Raw genomic sequence first — 18217 nt, 5'->3', positions numbered from 1 at the left:
GTCACATGGAATTCAATGCACTGATTTATGCAGTTGACACCCGTTGAAACTTGGGCAATGCGACAGCAGTCAAGGGAATGCATTCGTGGGATACAATAAAAATGATTTATGTGTTGCGAATTCAATAAGAAAATTGCATTGGGCTAAGATATGAATTCCATCGATTTTACCGGGCAAATTTTTCATCAATTTTATTTTACTCGGTCGAATGACATGATCGAAGAAATTGGAGCTGATTTGCATAGGTCGTCGAATGTTTGCATATTTAGTGGTTGACCTTTAACTCCACTGCAAAAGCCGTCCCATTTATTCTCCAAACCAAATTGATTGTGCGTTTTCGCTAGTCGTCACACATAAATTTCGATTATTTCCACAGTATAATTATTTTGTCAACTGTTTTATTTATGCACTCATTGTTTGGATCACGATTACCCAGAGCGCATCGCCACCACACATTGCAGTTATGATGATGATGATGATGCAGTCGGGGAGGCACTGTGAATGGGGATTTTATTCGGTGAACGTACTATGTAAACGGCATTCGAAATCGATGCAATAAATAAAATGCACGGCAGAAAGAAGGCAGAAAAAAACCCGCAAAGTATGCAGACCAATTCATCATCGTTTACACTCGAACACCGTTTCGATTTCAATTTGCAGTTGCAACATTTTATTGCAAAACGGTGCTATTTTTAAAGAGCACAATTGTTTTTTTTTCTGCTGCAACCCTACAAAAACCATTTAAACGGCAATCGGAATCGGTGTCTTCGGCATTTTCATGATAATTATTCAGCGATTTAAGACGCGAGCACATGTTGGAACAGAGCAATTAAGAGTGATTTAGTGGTGACGAAGAAAATTTATGAGTTGTGAAGAAAATCAAGAGGCGCACCAAATTGGCAGAAGATGTTCTTGATGGCTTTCGCTGCTTGGTGCTTGCAATTTCATACGAAATTAATTGGGCCGAAAACGTGAATTATTATTTGATTACTAAAATTCGCACTGCTGCACACCGCACACTGCACATTAATGACATTTTTTTCGGTCTCTACTCCGACTTACCTTCATAAATTCATGCTCCTAATAATCACTCACCGAACGACGTACGACCGCCTCATTCATCACGCCTAGAACAATTAAATGTGCAATCAAAACCACAGTCACAGCTCTCTTTTTTTCAAATCCATTAATCGTTTTATTTGTTTATTTTTAGTGAAATTTGTCGACAGAAAATCGGGTTGCAATTAATTTTTTGCTTTGTTTTAAATATATCGTAATCTTTTATCATCATCATTAAATAGCAATTTAAATTGTTTTTATCAATAATAATAATTCTCTACAGTGTAATCCATGTATAATTTATTGCTGCATAAAATTGTGTGGGTGTCTGTCTGTTTGTGTCAGTTCATAGATCGTACATTCGTTGAACGTGTGTCTTCTTCTTCTTTTTTCTAACGAACACTTATCGAATTTGGTTGGGTTTTGGCATGAGATTCTGCGCATTTGTGCAAAATCGCATTCTTTGAGGCAAGAAAAAAAAAACGCCGACAATCTATTACAATAAGTAAACTGTGCCAATCGGAATTTTTCGCCACTCGTTTCCTCATTTCCTTTAGCTTATACAATTTCGTCTCTCACTTAACCATGCGAACACAATCAATATTTGTGTTCTTTTTCTTCTGGTTTCACCTTAAATACGCCAAAAATGTTCATATAGAGTATAATAGTTAAAACGCTCATTTTGCGCATGATATACAATGAATTTTATTCCATATTGCAATTGTTTTTTTTTTTACATTTTATTCACTAACAATATTGGATACTTCCAAACTGGGCTTGCTATTACTTGAAATTGTTGGGTTTTTCTTCTTCGTTTTGCTCATTTGGCGATATATGACAAATCAGCGATATCAATTTAAATAAGTTTCTTATCATTTATAGTTAATTTAGTCAGAGAGAGAGAGAGATAGTGATATTGGGTCTATTTTGTACAAAAACAAGGAAATGGAGACATTGAAATGAGGCTAACCGAATTATTTCTCGGTTTGTATGTGTGCTTTTTTCGCTGCTTTGTTCAACAAATTTGTGATCCTCGCTACAGTTTCACATTTACGTTACATAAATATTGCCATCGGTCAAAATTGGGTCCAAGCAAATAAATATCTTCAAAATTTCTCCTCTCCTTAATCGCTACATCTTTGAACAATACTAAACTTGTCTACGCACACTGCTCTCCCACTTTTGCTTCCTTTTCTGCTGCGGGTGCTGCGCTGCATTTGCAGCTGCTACATGATCATTTTTTTTGTGTCGATATTCCTAACATTCTCTTATTTGTAGCTAAAACTTTATGCTAATGTGTTTGATTTAATCATGTCTAGATTTTTTGTTTAACGTATAGAATTTCGTTTGATTTTTTTTCTCTTTTTACTTTGATTAAATTACTATTTGGTATAACAAACATTTAAAATTACACAATTTTTTTGTTGATTTTCTTTTTTCATTTTCTAGGTTTAGGAATAGTTGATAGTTTTTGAGCGAGCATGGGATTTTCTTCGGAGTGTGTTTGAATCCAACTCAAATTCGGCAATGGAAGTGCATTATGATGTAATGTCGGTTGCTTAACTCAAATTAAAATTGGTTCAGTCCAAATTTTCAACTTGGATCAAACGTCAACCAAGATGAATGGTCAAAATGATAGAAATTTGAGAATTACATTTGCATATAATCAGAAAATGTGATTTCTTCAATACCAAATGAATTGAAATTTTACGTCAACTTTTGAAATGAATTTCTCGAGTTGTGGAAAATCGTATATGAAATTGTCGATGTGTATCGATTTGAGTGCCCCACCTCATTGAACAAAGCAATGTTACACCCTCCTCACAATCCGGAAAAAAGTCACACGCCCGCTCAAAACCTCAACTGATTTCATTTCTTTTCATTTTTTTTAAGACTGATAATGTTAAACTTTAAATATGTAATGCATAGAATATATTAAAAGTTCCTATAATATGAATCAATATTCTGCGTATATATATAATAGATGTGTGTGTTTTTTTCTTTCTTGTAGGTGAACCCTTAATTTATCTAAATTTAATGGATTAAATTACAATCAAATAGAAAAATTCGACGAGCAGAGCAAAAGAAAAATATAAAAAAGAAAACAATTTTGATTTGAAAGGAGAAAATATTGCAAATGACCAGCGTGATAAAGTCGCTGGAGCGCAATCACATCGGTTTTCGTGTGTGTTCAACACATACATATTTGCCGATCGAATGGCTCCAGACGAAATAAGATTCTACTTTATTTAGACACCAGAAGCCATTGTGTGATTTTATGTTTGCATCGAAACAAAAAAATATTATTTACAAAAGAAAAAAATAACGAATAATCGTGCAAATCGAAGTGAATCACCTCATCGAGTTTAGATGATTGTGTGCGCCGCTGTGGTTGATGTTTCAGTGCTTACGCTGCTGCTGTTGCTCTCGTGCGTTCTGTCGTGTGCGAGTGGAATATGATCTTGAGTTGTATAATTCGGTGTAGAGATGTGATGCGATGCAGATGACATAGAGAATGTTGACGATTGATCCAATGAATTAGCCGCGGTTGAGTAGTATGTCGGGAATGGAGCCAACGATGGCCCCATTGATGATCAAGTTGTAGTCAATGATCGCCACATCGTATGTCACATCGATGATAAATATGGCCATGAAAAACTGTTTCCAGATAACAACATGTCACGGATCAGCGTTTCAATCGGCGTTTTACCCACCAAACGAACAAAGAATAGCTGCTCGATAACCTAAACCGAGAATCGAATGATAGAATGAATGCAAATGATTTAATGCGTTTGAATTGTAACCAAAAATTGACATTGAAAATACTTGTGGAACGAACAACAATCAACTGTTTTACATTGGAAAAAAGGAAAGGAAAAGAAACGAAGCGAGACTTACTTGTGATGAGACGGTTCGCAGTGACGGCAACCGCAACAAGAGCTTCCCAAAGCGGGTCGGCTGATTTGGATATTGAGTACGGCAGTATTCTTCCAGAGCGCACTGTGATTTCTCTTGCAGTGATTCGATATGTGCAATATCCGACAGACCACACGCATCTAAGGGTGAAACAAAGCAACAAAAAACACTCTCCTTTAGATTTTATTGAAAATTGTGATGATTTTATAATCAATAAAAAATTCGGTTATGTCAATGATGTTAGTTTATGATTTTTCCAGAGAAAAGTAACTCTTTTTTATCCGTTTTTCCATCTCCATCCCAAAGTATGTTAATCAAATATATGAATTTATGAGTGGTTGAAATGATTTTAATGCATTTGTCGCGACATTCATTGAAAGCATTCACGATGTGACTTGATAAAAAAAAGTGCCTAATGTAATTGGGTAACATTTTTCACGGTCCACATTAATTGTTCGTTCGGATTGCATCGTTGGCATTTATGTGCGCGTTATTTTTGTTATGACGACGCGGAACATGAGTGAATTAAAACGCAACTGTTGTTTTATTGGTCATTTCCGTTTTGCGCGTGCGATTGAAGTGGATTTTCATCAGACTGCGGAATTAATTGATGCTACGGCATTATGTGGAATTATGGAAAGCAATGTAAATTACATTGCGTAGTTATTAGATTGTGTTTCCTTTTTTTGTGTGCTCGTCGTTGCGACGGGAATTAATGACATGAGATTAACGACTCGTGGCTGAGATTTTCCATATTCTCTCTCTATCATTTCTGGTGTTGTCAATGTTTGACTCACACTGATTACCTTAAGCTAGGTTTTTTTTCGTTTTGTACAGTCTTTTTTTTCTGTCATTTTAAAACGGAAATGAGCCAACGCAACCGTCTGAATAGGACACAGAGTCGTACACAGATATGATGTGAGTGACAATGAATGCAAACAGTCAAACACACGTCATTTTTGTACAATCATTCAAAAACGTAACAAAAATGTCTGATGTAATCTCCATCCATGGGCTGTACAGTGTACACAAAAGTGTGCTATCTCCTCTTTCTTCCCTTGACACTATTGTTTTCTTCGACATTCAGTTATATTTTAATTTTCGAAAAATGTCAATCGAATGAGCCGGAGAGAGAGAGAGAGAATGAGGAGAAAAAATGTGTCATCTGTTTCGTTGGGAACGTGTGTACGGTGACAATTTTGAGTGATGTGTTGACGGAATACAAACGAGAAAAGCCAGATGTAATACTTTTACACTTTCCCTCTCTCGCTCAGAAGTTCATGGCCAAAAAATGCGCGGAGAAGTTTTTCCATGCGACGAATAGATTTTGCACTTTGAATTTTGGCATATCTTGAAGGCTCGAACCGAACATACACTGTGTATTTGTAACCCTTGACGCGTAGCAAATGTATATTCAAATGAATAAAAAAAATACAATAGCAACAGCACCCTTTGTATATTCAGGCCATAGCATTCGACCACAATTGGAGCAACTTAGAATGCCACATTCGACTGAACTACATAGTTTCCATTTCGGCCAGCCGAGCCACAATTGAAATTCAATATTTGTTTAACATGTGTTATCTCTTCCGATAAAATTTAAATTCACTTATTTTAAAAGTGAATCTACTGTGAAGTGCCTCTCAATAATAAATTTGATTTTATTCATATTTCTTTTGTCAACCCGTAAGAAGTCAAGATAGCACACTCGAAAAAGTGTCAATCATATCAGAAAATGTGGCTCGACTTATTCATCGAGTCACACGATCGACTTTGGCAAAAGGATTTCCTGTTTATTATCGAATTTATTGTATTTCCATTTTGACAGGCTTATTGATTGAATATAGAATATTTTCGCAAAAATGTTATCGTACATATACTTCGGCATAATTTTTGGATGTACTCATTTCAGGCGCTGTGAGCTGAGATGATTGAGAAGGAGATAGATATGTGGGAACTACATACAAAGGGTTGTGAATATTCTAACTAAATTTTAGTATAAAATTTATTTTGATAGAAGTTTGATGGACACTTTTCGAATCAAAACCACTCCGCGCTGCAAATGTTAACCGCTTTTAGCTGCTTTTCGGTGAATATGTTGCCAAATATGGGTGGAAAAATTTCCGTATTTTAGACATGGGTCGAAAAACTTGTGACCAGACAAGCAAGTGTCGATTTCCATATTTAAATGTCACCAAATTAAATGGAAGTGATATCCGTCGAATATGGTTTGGCCGGAGGATGGAAAATTAAATTATAAACAATTGTGATGAACATGGAAAGGGAGACAAGTTCTTTAAATTGATGTCAATACATATGTAAATTTTAATTTCCGTCCTGTTTGCAACGTTGTACGGTCGACTTTCTGCCAGTTTAATATTGCAGCAGAGTCAGTATTTGGACAATATACAAGAAGAGTCAAAATGGTTTTCAAGTCTCGATTTGAGTGAACCGAGACGAAATTCCAAATGCATGATGCTGGGGATTGCTTGAAATTCGCCAATTTGTTAAATGAGCTATTTCCAGTCGATGCACTTCGTTTGCAAAACGATAGTCGCTGTAAATCCAGCCAATTTATGTGAAAGGGCGTAAGAAGCCACATTCAAATTCTCCGATCTGATTACAAGAAATTTTATAGCTTGGTTTGTGTGTTTTTTCTTTCGTTCTTTCTTCTATGCTGCAGCTTGGTGTGTTTCATTTCGGTGATGTGATTTCGAAAATGTTAACCCCTTTTTCCATTCGTTGCCACAAAAATTTACCGCCGGTATTAGGTGTCGGCACTTTGTGTATCCAAAATGACTTCGATATGTCATTCTTAAGTTCTTTTCGCGTTATCTTGAAGTCATTATCATTAGACGGATGCATAAAATGTTCGGTGACGCGCGCTCGCTCGCTCGCTCACAACCCAGAACGAAGATGCGACCGAGAGAAGGAACAAAAAAAAACAAACGACAGCAATTGAACCGAAGAACTGATTTGTGTACACAAAAGGATTTGCAATTGAATGGAGAGTAAAGTGAAGTATAAGCACAATCGTAAATGACTTATTTTTCCTCTAAACCGAATTCAAGCTCTTTATTATGACTATCGCATGGCACAATCATCACTACAAATCTATCTCTTGTCTTTTTGGGGAGTGTGTGCTCGTTTTTTCCTCTCGCTCTCTCTTTCTCTCTCCTTGTCGACGTCACCATCGCTGCCGCCTCAACATCGTCGACGTTCGACTTATTTGTGGCGTGTGCGATTGTAAAAATTTAAGAGTTTTTTGTCGGTGGCGAAAAATACGCTTTTTCGCATATATTTACCAAATCGACGATGTTATTATTCTTATTATTATCAGTGTTTTAGCACAAAATTTACGTACTCAATGTTATCGCTGGAGCCAAGTCTCATGTAAATTTTATTTCATTTGTTTTCCGTTTGCTTTTTACGCTTTTATTTTTCTCTCACACTCCCTGGCTCCGCTTATTTTATTTTCACAGCCATTTTTGGGCGATGGTGACAAAAAAAAAACAACAAACAGCTCAACACATCGGAGCGTCGAGAGACAACAATAAAACCAAAGCCGAGCACACGACCAAAATGATAGTCGAAGATTCGCTCGCTGCCTGTGTACACACAAACACACAATTTATTCTTCGGGGATGAAATGAGCAACGAACCAACCGTATTTTTCGGTCTTGATCTCTTTCGACTGGATGCGAAATAAATTCAAAGAATGAATCCACACTGATAAAGAATTCGGGGAATGCGTTGAAAAGTTTATAAGAACCGTAATATTTTTACTCTGGAGTCGGGGCAATTTTGCATGTTACAAATTGTAACTTAAAATTTATTTGCTTTAATTTCACTTGTCATATCATTGGCCCATTTTGATGTGGAATTTTCAATCATTTGTTGGAATTAATAATTTAATTAAAGGGAAGAATCCACCATCCATGGTCAAATATCAGTCGAAACAAAAGAGGTGACCATCCGAAACGATGTTTCTGGTCTAATTGCCGTGCACAAAATGCGGATTTGTGTCCGTTTTAATGTCACCCTTTTTACAACTGTGAAGCCTGATAATTTATCCAAAGTCGGTTCGAGCACAAATCTATGGTCAACCACAAATACACACCGCAAGCCATTCGCTCATTTATTCGCCCCCTTCGATGTTGATGTGAATGAAGAGAGTCGCACCCTCGTTTTTTCGAAATGGCAGCCGAAGTGGTGGCTTATGCGATGAATAAACAAGCAACGATATGCAAGAGATCTCGTTAACGGGATAAGCGCAAAAGTCATCGCACCACAAATATAGGGTTTGATTTGTGCAAATTTGACACGATACTTTTCCAACATGATGTGGATATGGTTTGTGTTTTTGTTCCCCGTCTCTTTTCCAAACAACATGCTTCTTTATCAGTTTGGCATTTCGAGAGATTGGAAAACATCGAATGCAAATCAAGCGGCTACACAAAATGCAAATGCCAAAGTTTTCGATTTTTTTCCCTTCGTCTTTTGCGTCTGTCGGTGTTTTTTTTCCTTCTTCCAACGAAATGTATTTCATTTGTGTGACACTTGTCAAGTCATCACTTGCATTTGTTATTGCGTAATGTGTGTACTACAGACACACAGATGAAATGCAATGCAAACCGTTGTTGCTGTTTTGTACTCAATGAATGTACCGCAGCAACAACAACCAAACGGTAGCATCTGTTTGGTTAATATACATGATGGGCGAAAATATTCAATAAACATGCACCATTCATGCTGTTTGACTTTGTCTCGTGCGCATTGTACATGGTTTTTTTTTTACAAATTCATACAGTTTTTGTGTGTGTTTTTTGTTGTCATCATCGAAGATTGCATTCTTCATCGCTTTTTTGTCTGTCTTACTCGTTGAGGTCTTAAACAATTGGTACACACACAATCAATAGCGACTTTGAACAGTGACACAGAAAATAATTGCTGACACACAAACAGAACAAGTCACAATTTTTCTGTTTCTCCTTCAAAAGCAACCACAAGCAACAAGAAGAGGGAATAAAACAAAGCGAAAACTGAATTGAAAAAAAAGGGGATTTTAAATGGCAGGCATTTTTTTATGAATTTCTAAGTGCACAAAAAATATGTCTTAATATTCGTGATTGCTTTGGTTTCCCCTGGCATTGGGCTGTTGTGTTCGCATTGATGCTGATATATTCGGTCGATGAATATGCACGATTCAACAAAATTATTATGAGATCAAAAGGTTGAGCACGGTTAATGTCGAATTAGTAATCACTTTGTAGGTTCATCAAAGCTCGATAACAATCAATTCGACTCTTTACCCAAAATATAACACACAATTTTTTTTCGTACTCTGAAAAGAACAGACATTATAACAAAATTTTCGAAAAAAAAATGTGCACAAATAATTCTTCCGAACCAGACAAACGAAAAAGATGAAGAAAGAACACAACACTCCAAAGGGGAGCCCTCCATTGTAATAAAAGTTAATTGTCTTTATTTAAAGGAATTATTTCTCGTTTTTTTTCCTTCGTTCATCGTTCAAAAGTTAATTGTGTTTGAACACATTTGTATTTATTCAAACCAGAGCAATTTCGAATGAGGGTCGTGACCGATAATCTGCTGTGACTTTGTTTTTATTCAACAATGAAGTGAGGCTGGATGAAGCGAAAAAAAAACGAATATTATTTATACAAAACAATGACAAGCGAGAGAGAGAGAGAGAGAACGAAAAAAATATCTCAGTCTCAATTGTTATTATATAAACAAGTGAAAAGTGACAATGCATTAAATCGATGCGAAGAATCAAAACAAAGGCGAGTATCGTAGAAGAAGTGGTCGCGCGCAATGCATCAAGAATACAACGTGGAGATAGAGAGAGAAAGAGTCATCAGTGTTATCTACGATTTTGATCACCCCAATTTTTCGTCGCACAAAATGTATATATATATGGGCTGAGAAGTAGTTAATTGTCTCCATTTTGGTTGTGTTATCGTGTGTCGAAAGCATATCACTGAATTTATACCAGCAATTCGATGAAATGTGTTTCAGTTGACAGTTTTCCGTTCCGCTTTGTTCGCGAAAATAACGAGACGACGTGTTTTTTCTCACTCTCTTTCGCGTTTTTTGCGCTTCGAAGTGGCTTTTTTCACACTAAAAAGCGGCACAAATGTGAAATTGGCATTTCAGCACATTATCCTCCGTTTCAATCTTCATTGTTTCAACTTAATTAGATAGCATTCAGTAGGCAGGATTGCGATTCGCTTTGGCAACTCAAGGAAAGTCCGGGTAGGCAATTTGTGTGCGGTTCATTTTTGAAATGCCACTGATTTCTCTCTCGTCATTTCGCAAAATCCGATTTGCGTTTTTCAAACGACAAAGTTTTCCGCAGAATTTCACAGAGATTTGCTTGCCACCGCCGTCGGTGGTGGCACATTACATTTCTTCGCTGTTTTTTTTCGCCCAATCCGGCGTTTCATTGCTAAAGTTTCGATTTATAGTAGGAAAAGAGCTAATTGCTGGAAATCCAGAAAATCCATTTTCTGAACGTTGTTAATGCACAAAAGAAGTGATTGTGTCATCAGTTTTATTGATTTCCTCAAACGGATTTGCGGTGATTTTTGTCAAAGCGAACATCACACACAAAAAAAAACTTTCTCAAACGACACAGCACATTTTGATCCAAAAAAACTTCTGAATCGAGATAATGCGATGTGAAGAGCCTTTCTATCGCTAAGTCGATTTAAATGTTGGTTGTTTGATTGTCGCATAGCGCACGTTGTCGAAATGAACGAAATTATATCAGTGAACGCAACAGTGAATTTGTCAATTGAAGCGCCCGGATCATCACAAAAATATTTTTATATTTCATTATTAATTTATTGGCCGCCGGGAAAATTGATGTATGCTCCAAAATTCCAACTCTAGCTAAGTTGTCACTCTTCTATTTGAAATCGATCAAATGCTCTTACGAATGTTAGAATGTCAACAAATGATACTTATATTACACTCTATCTCTATCTCGCTGGAACAAATTAGAACAACATGAACCGACCGCTATTTGATTTAATCAAAAAAAAATGCGAAGAAGAAAAAGGGTTCGTTGCTCGCTCGGTCCCCATAAAATAAAACTTTGCTCATCGCTTTGCTCGGCAGCGCATTCCCATTTAATAAATAATAATACATTAATTAAAGCGGCCTGGAATTGAGTTTCGAGCCATATTCTATTGTTGCTCAGTCGCTCTATTCGACACAGAATTTTTAATTTCGCTCTATTTGGTCCAGCATTTCAGCGGGCTCTATGCTTTCTCAGGCGCTCGCTCTTTCGTTCGGGTTTCATGCGTCTTTTTTTCTCTCGTTGGACTACCAAAGTCACTTGGTGTAAAGTGATAAAGTGAAAAATGTGTAATGCACACGCATTCGAAATGAAAACAAACATGAAATTAAAACCAGCCCGGCCAAGAGAAAGAGAGCCGCATTCTTTCGACAATTAAATTTTCTATTATTTTCATCTTTCTTTTCCTCTCCTTCTCTCTCTCTTCATCTCTCTCCGTGCATCGGTTGTGATCGTGGCGTTTTTAAATGATTTATGACTTTCGGGAATTATTTACTGGCCAAACGCGATAGCTGCTCGCTCCGTCGATTTGTTACAAGTCGACGCATGAATTGATTACATAATCATTTGGTTGCTGGTTGAAAATTGATGTGCACTTTTCTTATGTAACGCCGTTGGATGGACGAAAGCAGAAGATTCATCAACGCACTTGAAATTCGCTTAATTTTCTTCCATTGTACCAAAGTTGTACTACAACTTGCTAAATCAATTACAAACTTGTCTATTTTTATTTCTCTATTTTTACGTTTGTTTGTTTTTTCTGTGGAGATCGAATTTCAATAAGGCGGAAAATTTCACGTGGATAAAAAAACGAAAAGGAAAAGGAAAACGAAGACTCATTGTTCCATCAAAATCGACACTGTCTTCCAAAAAACTGTCAACTCATCAAAATGTGCGCCCATGAGTTTCTCCCGATTCTTTGAATTCAATTTACGGCATACATTGCGTTTGATACCAGATTGATGGAGTCTAGGTCAAACTATCGATTCAATGGCTTGGACCAATGAATAAGTATCAGTGTTTGCCCTATGGTGCACTGTGTGCTGTGCCCGATGCCCTAATGAACTGTTTTGTAGCCACATTATTCAATCAACCAATAACTCACGGACGCACACTCCTCGAACATTCAAACAACACAGAGCACCACAGGCAGATTCGTAATTAAAAGACAAACATATCAATAAACAAATAATTGAGCGGCGATTTTTATTCTCTTTCATTCGGCGAACTTATGTATGCACACAATGCGAAAGCAAAATAAAAGGCTTTACATGACAATAAATTGGCCGTTCGTTCGGTAATTAAATAACAACAGTGAATTCAAAACAACGATGGATTAATACGACTTTGATTCCGTGTGTAGCGCTTACACATCATATGAACGGTTCTAGAAAGATACAATCACGAGGTGATTTTTTCTCTTCTTCTTTTTCTGCTCTTCACTTCATTTGAAATGATTTTATGATTGAAAAAAAAATGGAATTTTGATGTTTGTTGAATGATTAAGTGATCGTAAAAAGATGTGAATAGATGGACGTCAGTCATAAAAAATCGATAATGCGCCGCAATAGTCCAACCGAATTCTGGCCGAATGGCATTTTGTCACTTCATTCATATGATTTTTGTTTTGCGTATTTCGAAACGAAATACAATTGCCAGTAATCAAATGCATTGAAAATGGCGAGGCTAATTTTTTTCGAAGCACGACTACTTTGCGAAGTTGCTACGTTGTGTTGTTTCATCACACAACCGTACGATTTCCAGTGTGCGATTGAAGTAATTGTTTTGTGATACTTGGGCATCGTGTTGATGCGCTTAATCAAGGCTTGCCAGTAGAGAAAATGACGAACGCCTCGACAACCATTATTTCTCAAATTGTCGACTATTTAAAAGGCCCGAACAACAGAATGAATGAAAAGAAGAAGAAAAACGCAATACAAGCAACGAACAACGACGGTTTCTTCGAACAGCTAAATGCAAAGCAGCCACACACAAATGTGTATGGATGGCTACATATAAGAAACGGCAACTTTTATTATTAGATTGTTTTTATTAAAATATTTACGACTGTTGTTATAAATTGGTTTCAATTATTAATTATTTTATTTATCATTCTCAATTACTTCAATTATTTTTTTTTCTTGAGGTTTTGCCATTCGCCGATTGTGTGTGTGTGTGTGCGTGCTTTAAAATGACTTTGTTGTATATGAACGTGAATGAGTTTCTTTTCGTTTCATTCTTTTCAACTGTGTGCGCGTTTGTTCACTTAATAAATCGAACAGCATTCTTTTGCTACGTTCCTTGAGCATCGCGTACGGCTATAAAAAAAATACACATACACTCAGATTGTGTGACATGAGTGAGCTTGAGTTTATTTGTTGCTGTTCGTCTTTAATCAAATCAAAAATACATTTATAGCGTTCCTTTGTCTCAGTTGTGACGTCAAATCACTCAAAGTTGTCTCATAATTCGTCCGAAAATGAGATTTCAGTATTTTTCCATCTACGAAGGGAAGATTACCCTTTTTTGTTATCTTTACGCAAATTTCACCATTTGTGTCACAAGAAATAATATAAAATTGTTTTCAATTTGCGATGGCTTTTCACCTTAGCATTCTATTGCCGGCGCAACAAATGTTCAAACCATTTCGCCACGGTTGGCATATAATCAAATGACATGCGTGCCAAAGAACAACGCGCATAATTTCCTTTCGTTCACCTTCACAAAGAAAGTCTTTACCCTTTTCGATGAAATTCGCCATCATTTTGGAATTCAATAAATTATGGAAATTTTCAACAGCGGTCTCATTTCGCTACGAAAAAGGGGTGAAAACACAGATTTTTCGTCAATTTCCCGCATAAAATTATCTTTGATTCAATTATCATCAAGACGCGCCTTGATGGGGACAAGGTGAAGGTTGGATTTTCCTTTCGAAACAAACACAAACCACCGTATCGATTGCATCACAACGGTAAATGTCATTAACCACGAGCCAAGCATGCAAATCATATTGTGTAATAATCGCGTGCGGTTTTTTCTTTCTACTAGAAATGATCTCTTGATTCGCGGCACATTCAGAAGGAATTTGTTCAAGATAATGATATGTACACGGTGTATTTCAACGGTATTTTGAAGTGTGAACTACCCGAAACGTGTCACAAACCCATATTGTCCATCCAATAGAAAATTGTTGAAGCAACGCGGTCGAGTGTGTGTGTGTGTATGAGCGCCACAACAAACGAACAAGCCACAATTTTGCCACTGAGTGTGACTGTTAAAACCAACTAATTAGCTACGACTAATGCAATTAGTGTCAACGCTAAGAATATGACCAAGTCATTGTGCGATTGCAAAATACACAGGCACCGCATATTGTACGTATATTTGTCTAGTTGACGGGGCGCACTAATTAGCGACACAAAATGCAATTTATTGTTTACAGATTAATTCAATTGAAAATTAAGTCAATTTGAAAATGTTTGGATAAGAAATTTTAACGCGCACGGAATGAAAGATGGGTAAGTGCGGTGAGTGTTTTCTTGGTTATGAATGAATTTAAATGGAAAATTCTATCAAAATGAATTTTGTTCACGATGACGAGGTTACTTAGTGTATTTTATTGAATCATCAGAACGTTCGAATTTCTACTCAGTCAGGGAACGATCGAGTGGTTTTTTCTTCTAGCAATAAATCACATTAGCTATTGATTGATTTTATTTGGCCGGTATTTTATACAACCATTAATCGACACATTGAACTATTTATGGCAGTGAAGGAGGTATTCACCCGAAAATCCAATGCGGACTAAATGCCAGTCGAAACAATATTCAGTGGTGTGGTGGGTCTGCCCAAATAAATCACCATCAACAATAAACAACGTTAATACACATTTTGACACAATTTCCGCTAAAAGCAGCTAGCAAAAGAGCAAGAAAAAGGCCAAAATGCGGGGAGAGAGAGTTATGAACTTCGAACTAAAACAACGACCAATTTTCTAACAGGCCATTGACTTTTAGCGCATTTCTGTGTAAATGCCAAGAATCTTTTCCCCGTTTTTTTTTTCTTTGCTTATATGAGTCATTTTAAGGCCACTAAGAAAAATCACGATTCGTTTCAATTTCATTTTCCTTCGACCGTGTCCACTTCATCATTTTGAGGTTTTTTCTTCCTTCGTCTCTCCTCCACGCAAGTCGTGACATTCAATAATATCGACCCAACAGAAAAAAAGTGCCGAATCTAATAAAAAAACGTATTAAATGAAAAAAATCCCACTGAAAAAAAACAATGCAATACATCACCAACGTCGTTTGCTCTTATCAAATATGCACCCTATATATTGGGTGCGAAAAGTGCACAACCAAAGTAATATCCAAAGCGTCTAACATTCGACTTTTCTCCGTAAATTATTGCTCAATGTTTAGTAATTTAGATGATTTGGTCATGGTTTCGGCCATTTTCTCCCTCCATTTGCACGGAAATGTGCATTTGGCACACGATACACCATGATTTCAGTGCGTTTTTTACTCATTGATTTATGTTCAACCATAAAATTGAATCCAACAACGAGGATAGCAAGAGAGATGTGAATGACTTTCGTTTGCGGTTTTTAATGTGTTCCAATTGGATTCTTGGGTAGATTCAATTTCTAATCACACTGTAACAGGAACAAAAATAAAACAGTAGTGAAGATTTAATTTCAAAGTGATGACCGGAAAAATCGTCGCCGTATTCGGGATAAAATCGATAGGATTGCTAAGCAATCATTGATTCGATCGAAATGAAAACCATTCAAAGAATTGAATAAAAGATTTTTTTCCACCGTCGCCGCATAAAAAGTGAGTGGTCCTTCAGAAAAAAAAGGCGATGAGAATGTGTTTTTTACGGCTGTGTTCACATTAACTGTGGATGGCTCCAAACAGTCAAAGAGCTGTACATATGTAAAAGTAAATCTTTGTCATTGTTTTATGTAGCAACAGAAAAAAAATCCGACTAACAGTATTCCATGTCGTTTTTTCTTCACTCTCTTCGCCTCTCCGCGCTCATGTTCGGTTCGGTTTCAATGCAAACAGTGTTCATCTCCATTAGGTCGTAGTGCGTTTGCGTTTTGTGGCGCTTTGTATTGTCTCCCGCTCTCTCGCTCTGTGTATATGTGAATATATATGGATGGGTTGGCAACCGCCTTCTCTATGTTCTGACAACGTCTATTAAATCCACCCATTTGATGTTTCGAATGAATTCCAATGGTTTATTTCGTGCGCCGCACCAAATGCTTTCGTTACATGGCTCGTGTGTTGCTCTCATGTCAAACGCAATTTACGGATGCGAAAACCGTTTCGAATGCGAACCAAATTAATAAAATGAATTGCAAAAGCCCGTAGTCAACGCATCGAGAGAAGAAAAAAATGAACAACTCTGGCTGAAATCGATAGATTGGATGGAATGCGGTTCAAAGTCGGAACTAATATCGAAAAATGTGACAATGGAAAATGTCGAGTGATTCTCGATTTTCGGGGTTAATGTTTGTAACAGCATTTAAGTGCATCAAAATGAAACAAATCGCATGACCTAATGATCAAACAAATTTTCAAACGAATGAAAACATGGTGTTTTTAAAACGCAGCACGCATCCACATTGCAAAACGACTCTCTCTCTCCCTCGCTGCTCTTTGTGTCTCTTGCTCACCACCCGCTGTTCCAATGTTGTGACCACTCAAAACAGTCCACTTTAAGTGAACGCTGTTTTTCAGGTAAATTCGTTACCATTCCGTTTGTTTTGCGCATTGCTTTTGTTCGTGGTCTCCTTTTTGATCGGAGCGTCTGCACTCACTTCTTCAATGTGCATAAACACATTTTTATCATCTGTTTTTGTGTTGTCGCATTCTCTGTTGGTCTTCGATGACCATGCAAGAGAGAGGTAGAGAATACGCGCACACGCCGTCACCATCACCACCACCACCGCTGCCGACGTCGCTGTTGTGTTGTCATCGAGTTTTTTTGTACACAAGAGATCGTTGTTCTTGGTTTCTCAGTGCGCCTTTTATTTTGATTTGTTGTACACGCAACATGAAACAATCACAATGGCCCCGGCTAAACAGGCCGCAATCACAACAATGCACAACAAATGAGAACGAACAATGTCCAAATCAATAATTTATTATGTGAACTCATTCGACAGACACAGAAGAAAAAAACTCGCTCGGCTTATAGCGCATTGAACTGCACTAGTCCAAGTGACAATCGATAACATCTATAGAATGTAGACAATTTTGTTTGTTTGTTTATTTCATTGTTGTCGTTGTTGAACGGAAAACTCGTGATCTTTTCGCAAATATTTCAGCTAATGCACGCGCGCTGACCATGAGTTCCTTTGGCTTACAACACATTTAATCGTGCCCATTTTCAATCGATATGGCTCAAGAATTATGGAGAAAAACAAATATGATGAAATTATTATACGTATATGAAGCCACCATATGGCTTTTGAAGCAATGGAAACAATCCGTATTTTAGTCATTGTTGTGTGCATTCGTTTCGTTTTATGGTTTAATTAACGAATTCAATTTGGTTGGTTTAATTGCTTGCGAAATATGTTGATTTCTCCTAGTTGCCTCCTAGTCGAATTGACACGTTTATGATCAAAAAACTCACGCATTTAATTGTTATTTAACTGAAATTTGCGGTTTATTTGATAGATTTGTTGAGTAGTTTGAGTTGGCTCCTTCTACTTCGGCTTCAATTGAACTTGCGCGCTTCGAAGGCGGTCAACATAATTACATTCAATTGAACAACTCAACATGATTTTTCCACGCTGCATGCGCCACAAACCATTTTTGTCATCAAGCAGGCACTCATTGGCGCTCCATGCATTGGTGCATTTGAATTGACGTTAACTAAATCGAAATGAAAGTACTTTTCAGTTTGAATCATGGGAATTATCAAAAACGCCGGCGTTTAATTGAAGAAACATTTGAGTTGATCGGTTAAATTGGCCGGCCTGCGAAAAACCGAAAGATTCTAAATTAGGTTAAATAGATGTGATTCATCGATTTATCGCATTCAATTCAATCAGGAAGTTCGCATCAAAGTCAATCCGAGTGATTCATTCCATAAATTCAGTGGCAATATATTCAAATGTTC

The 18217-nt window shown here is 37.0% G+C and overlaps 1 protein-coding gene across 1 annotated transcript in view; it reads right to left on the bottom strand.

The window, feature by feature from the left end:
* Nucleotides 1-1171: 1171 nt before the first annotated feature.
* The window catches only part of LOC129574455 (steroid receptor seven-up, isoforms B/C), a 64620-nt gene continuing 47574 nt past the window's right edge, over nt 1172-18217 (bottom strand). Inside the window, exons 4-5 of the mRNA XM_055456519.1 lie at nt 3958-4115; nt 1172-3803 (exon numbers count right to left, since the gene is read on the bottom strand). Coding sequence (XP_055312494.1) covers nt 3687-3803; nt 3958-4115 — 275 coding nt within the window. The 3' untranslated portion in view covers nt 1172-3686. The remainder of the gene's footprint in view (nt 3804-3957; nt 4116-18217) is intronic.

The sequence above is a fragment of the Sitodiplosis mosellana genome, unplaced genomic scaffold, assembly GCF_009176505.1.
Source record: "Sitodiplosis mosellana isolate CC-2019 unplaced genomic scaffold, AAFC_SMos_1.0 Smas_scaffold_1, whole genome shotgun sequence".
Taxonomy (NCBI): Eukaryota; Metazoa; Arthropoda; class Insecta; order Diptera; family Cecidomyiidae; genus Sitodiplosis; species Sitodiplosis mosellana.
This window is presented reverse-complemented; position numbering and strand designations above follow the sequence as displayed.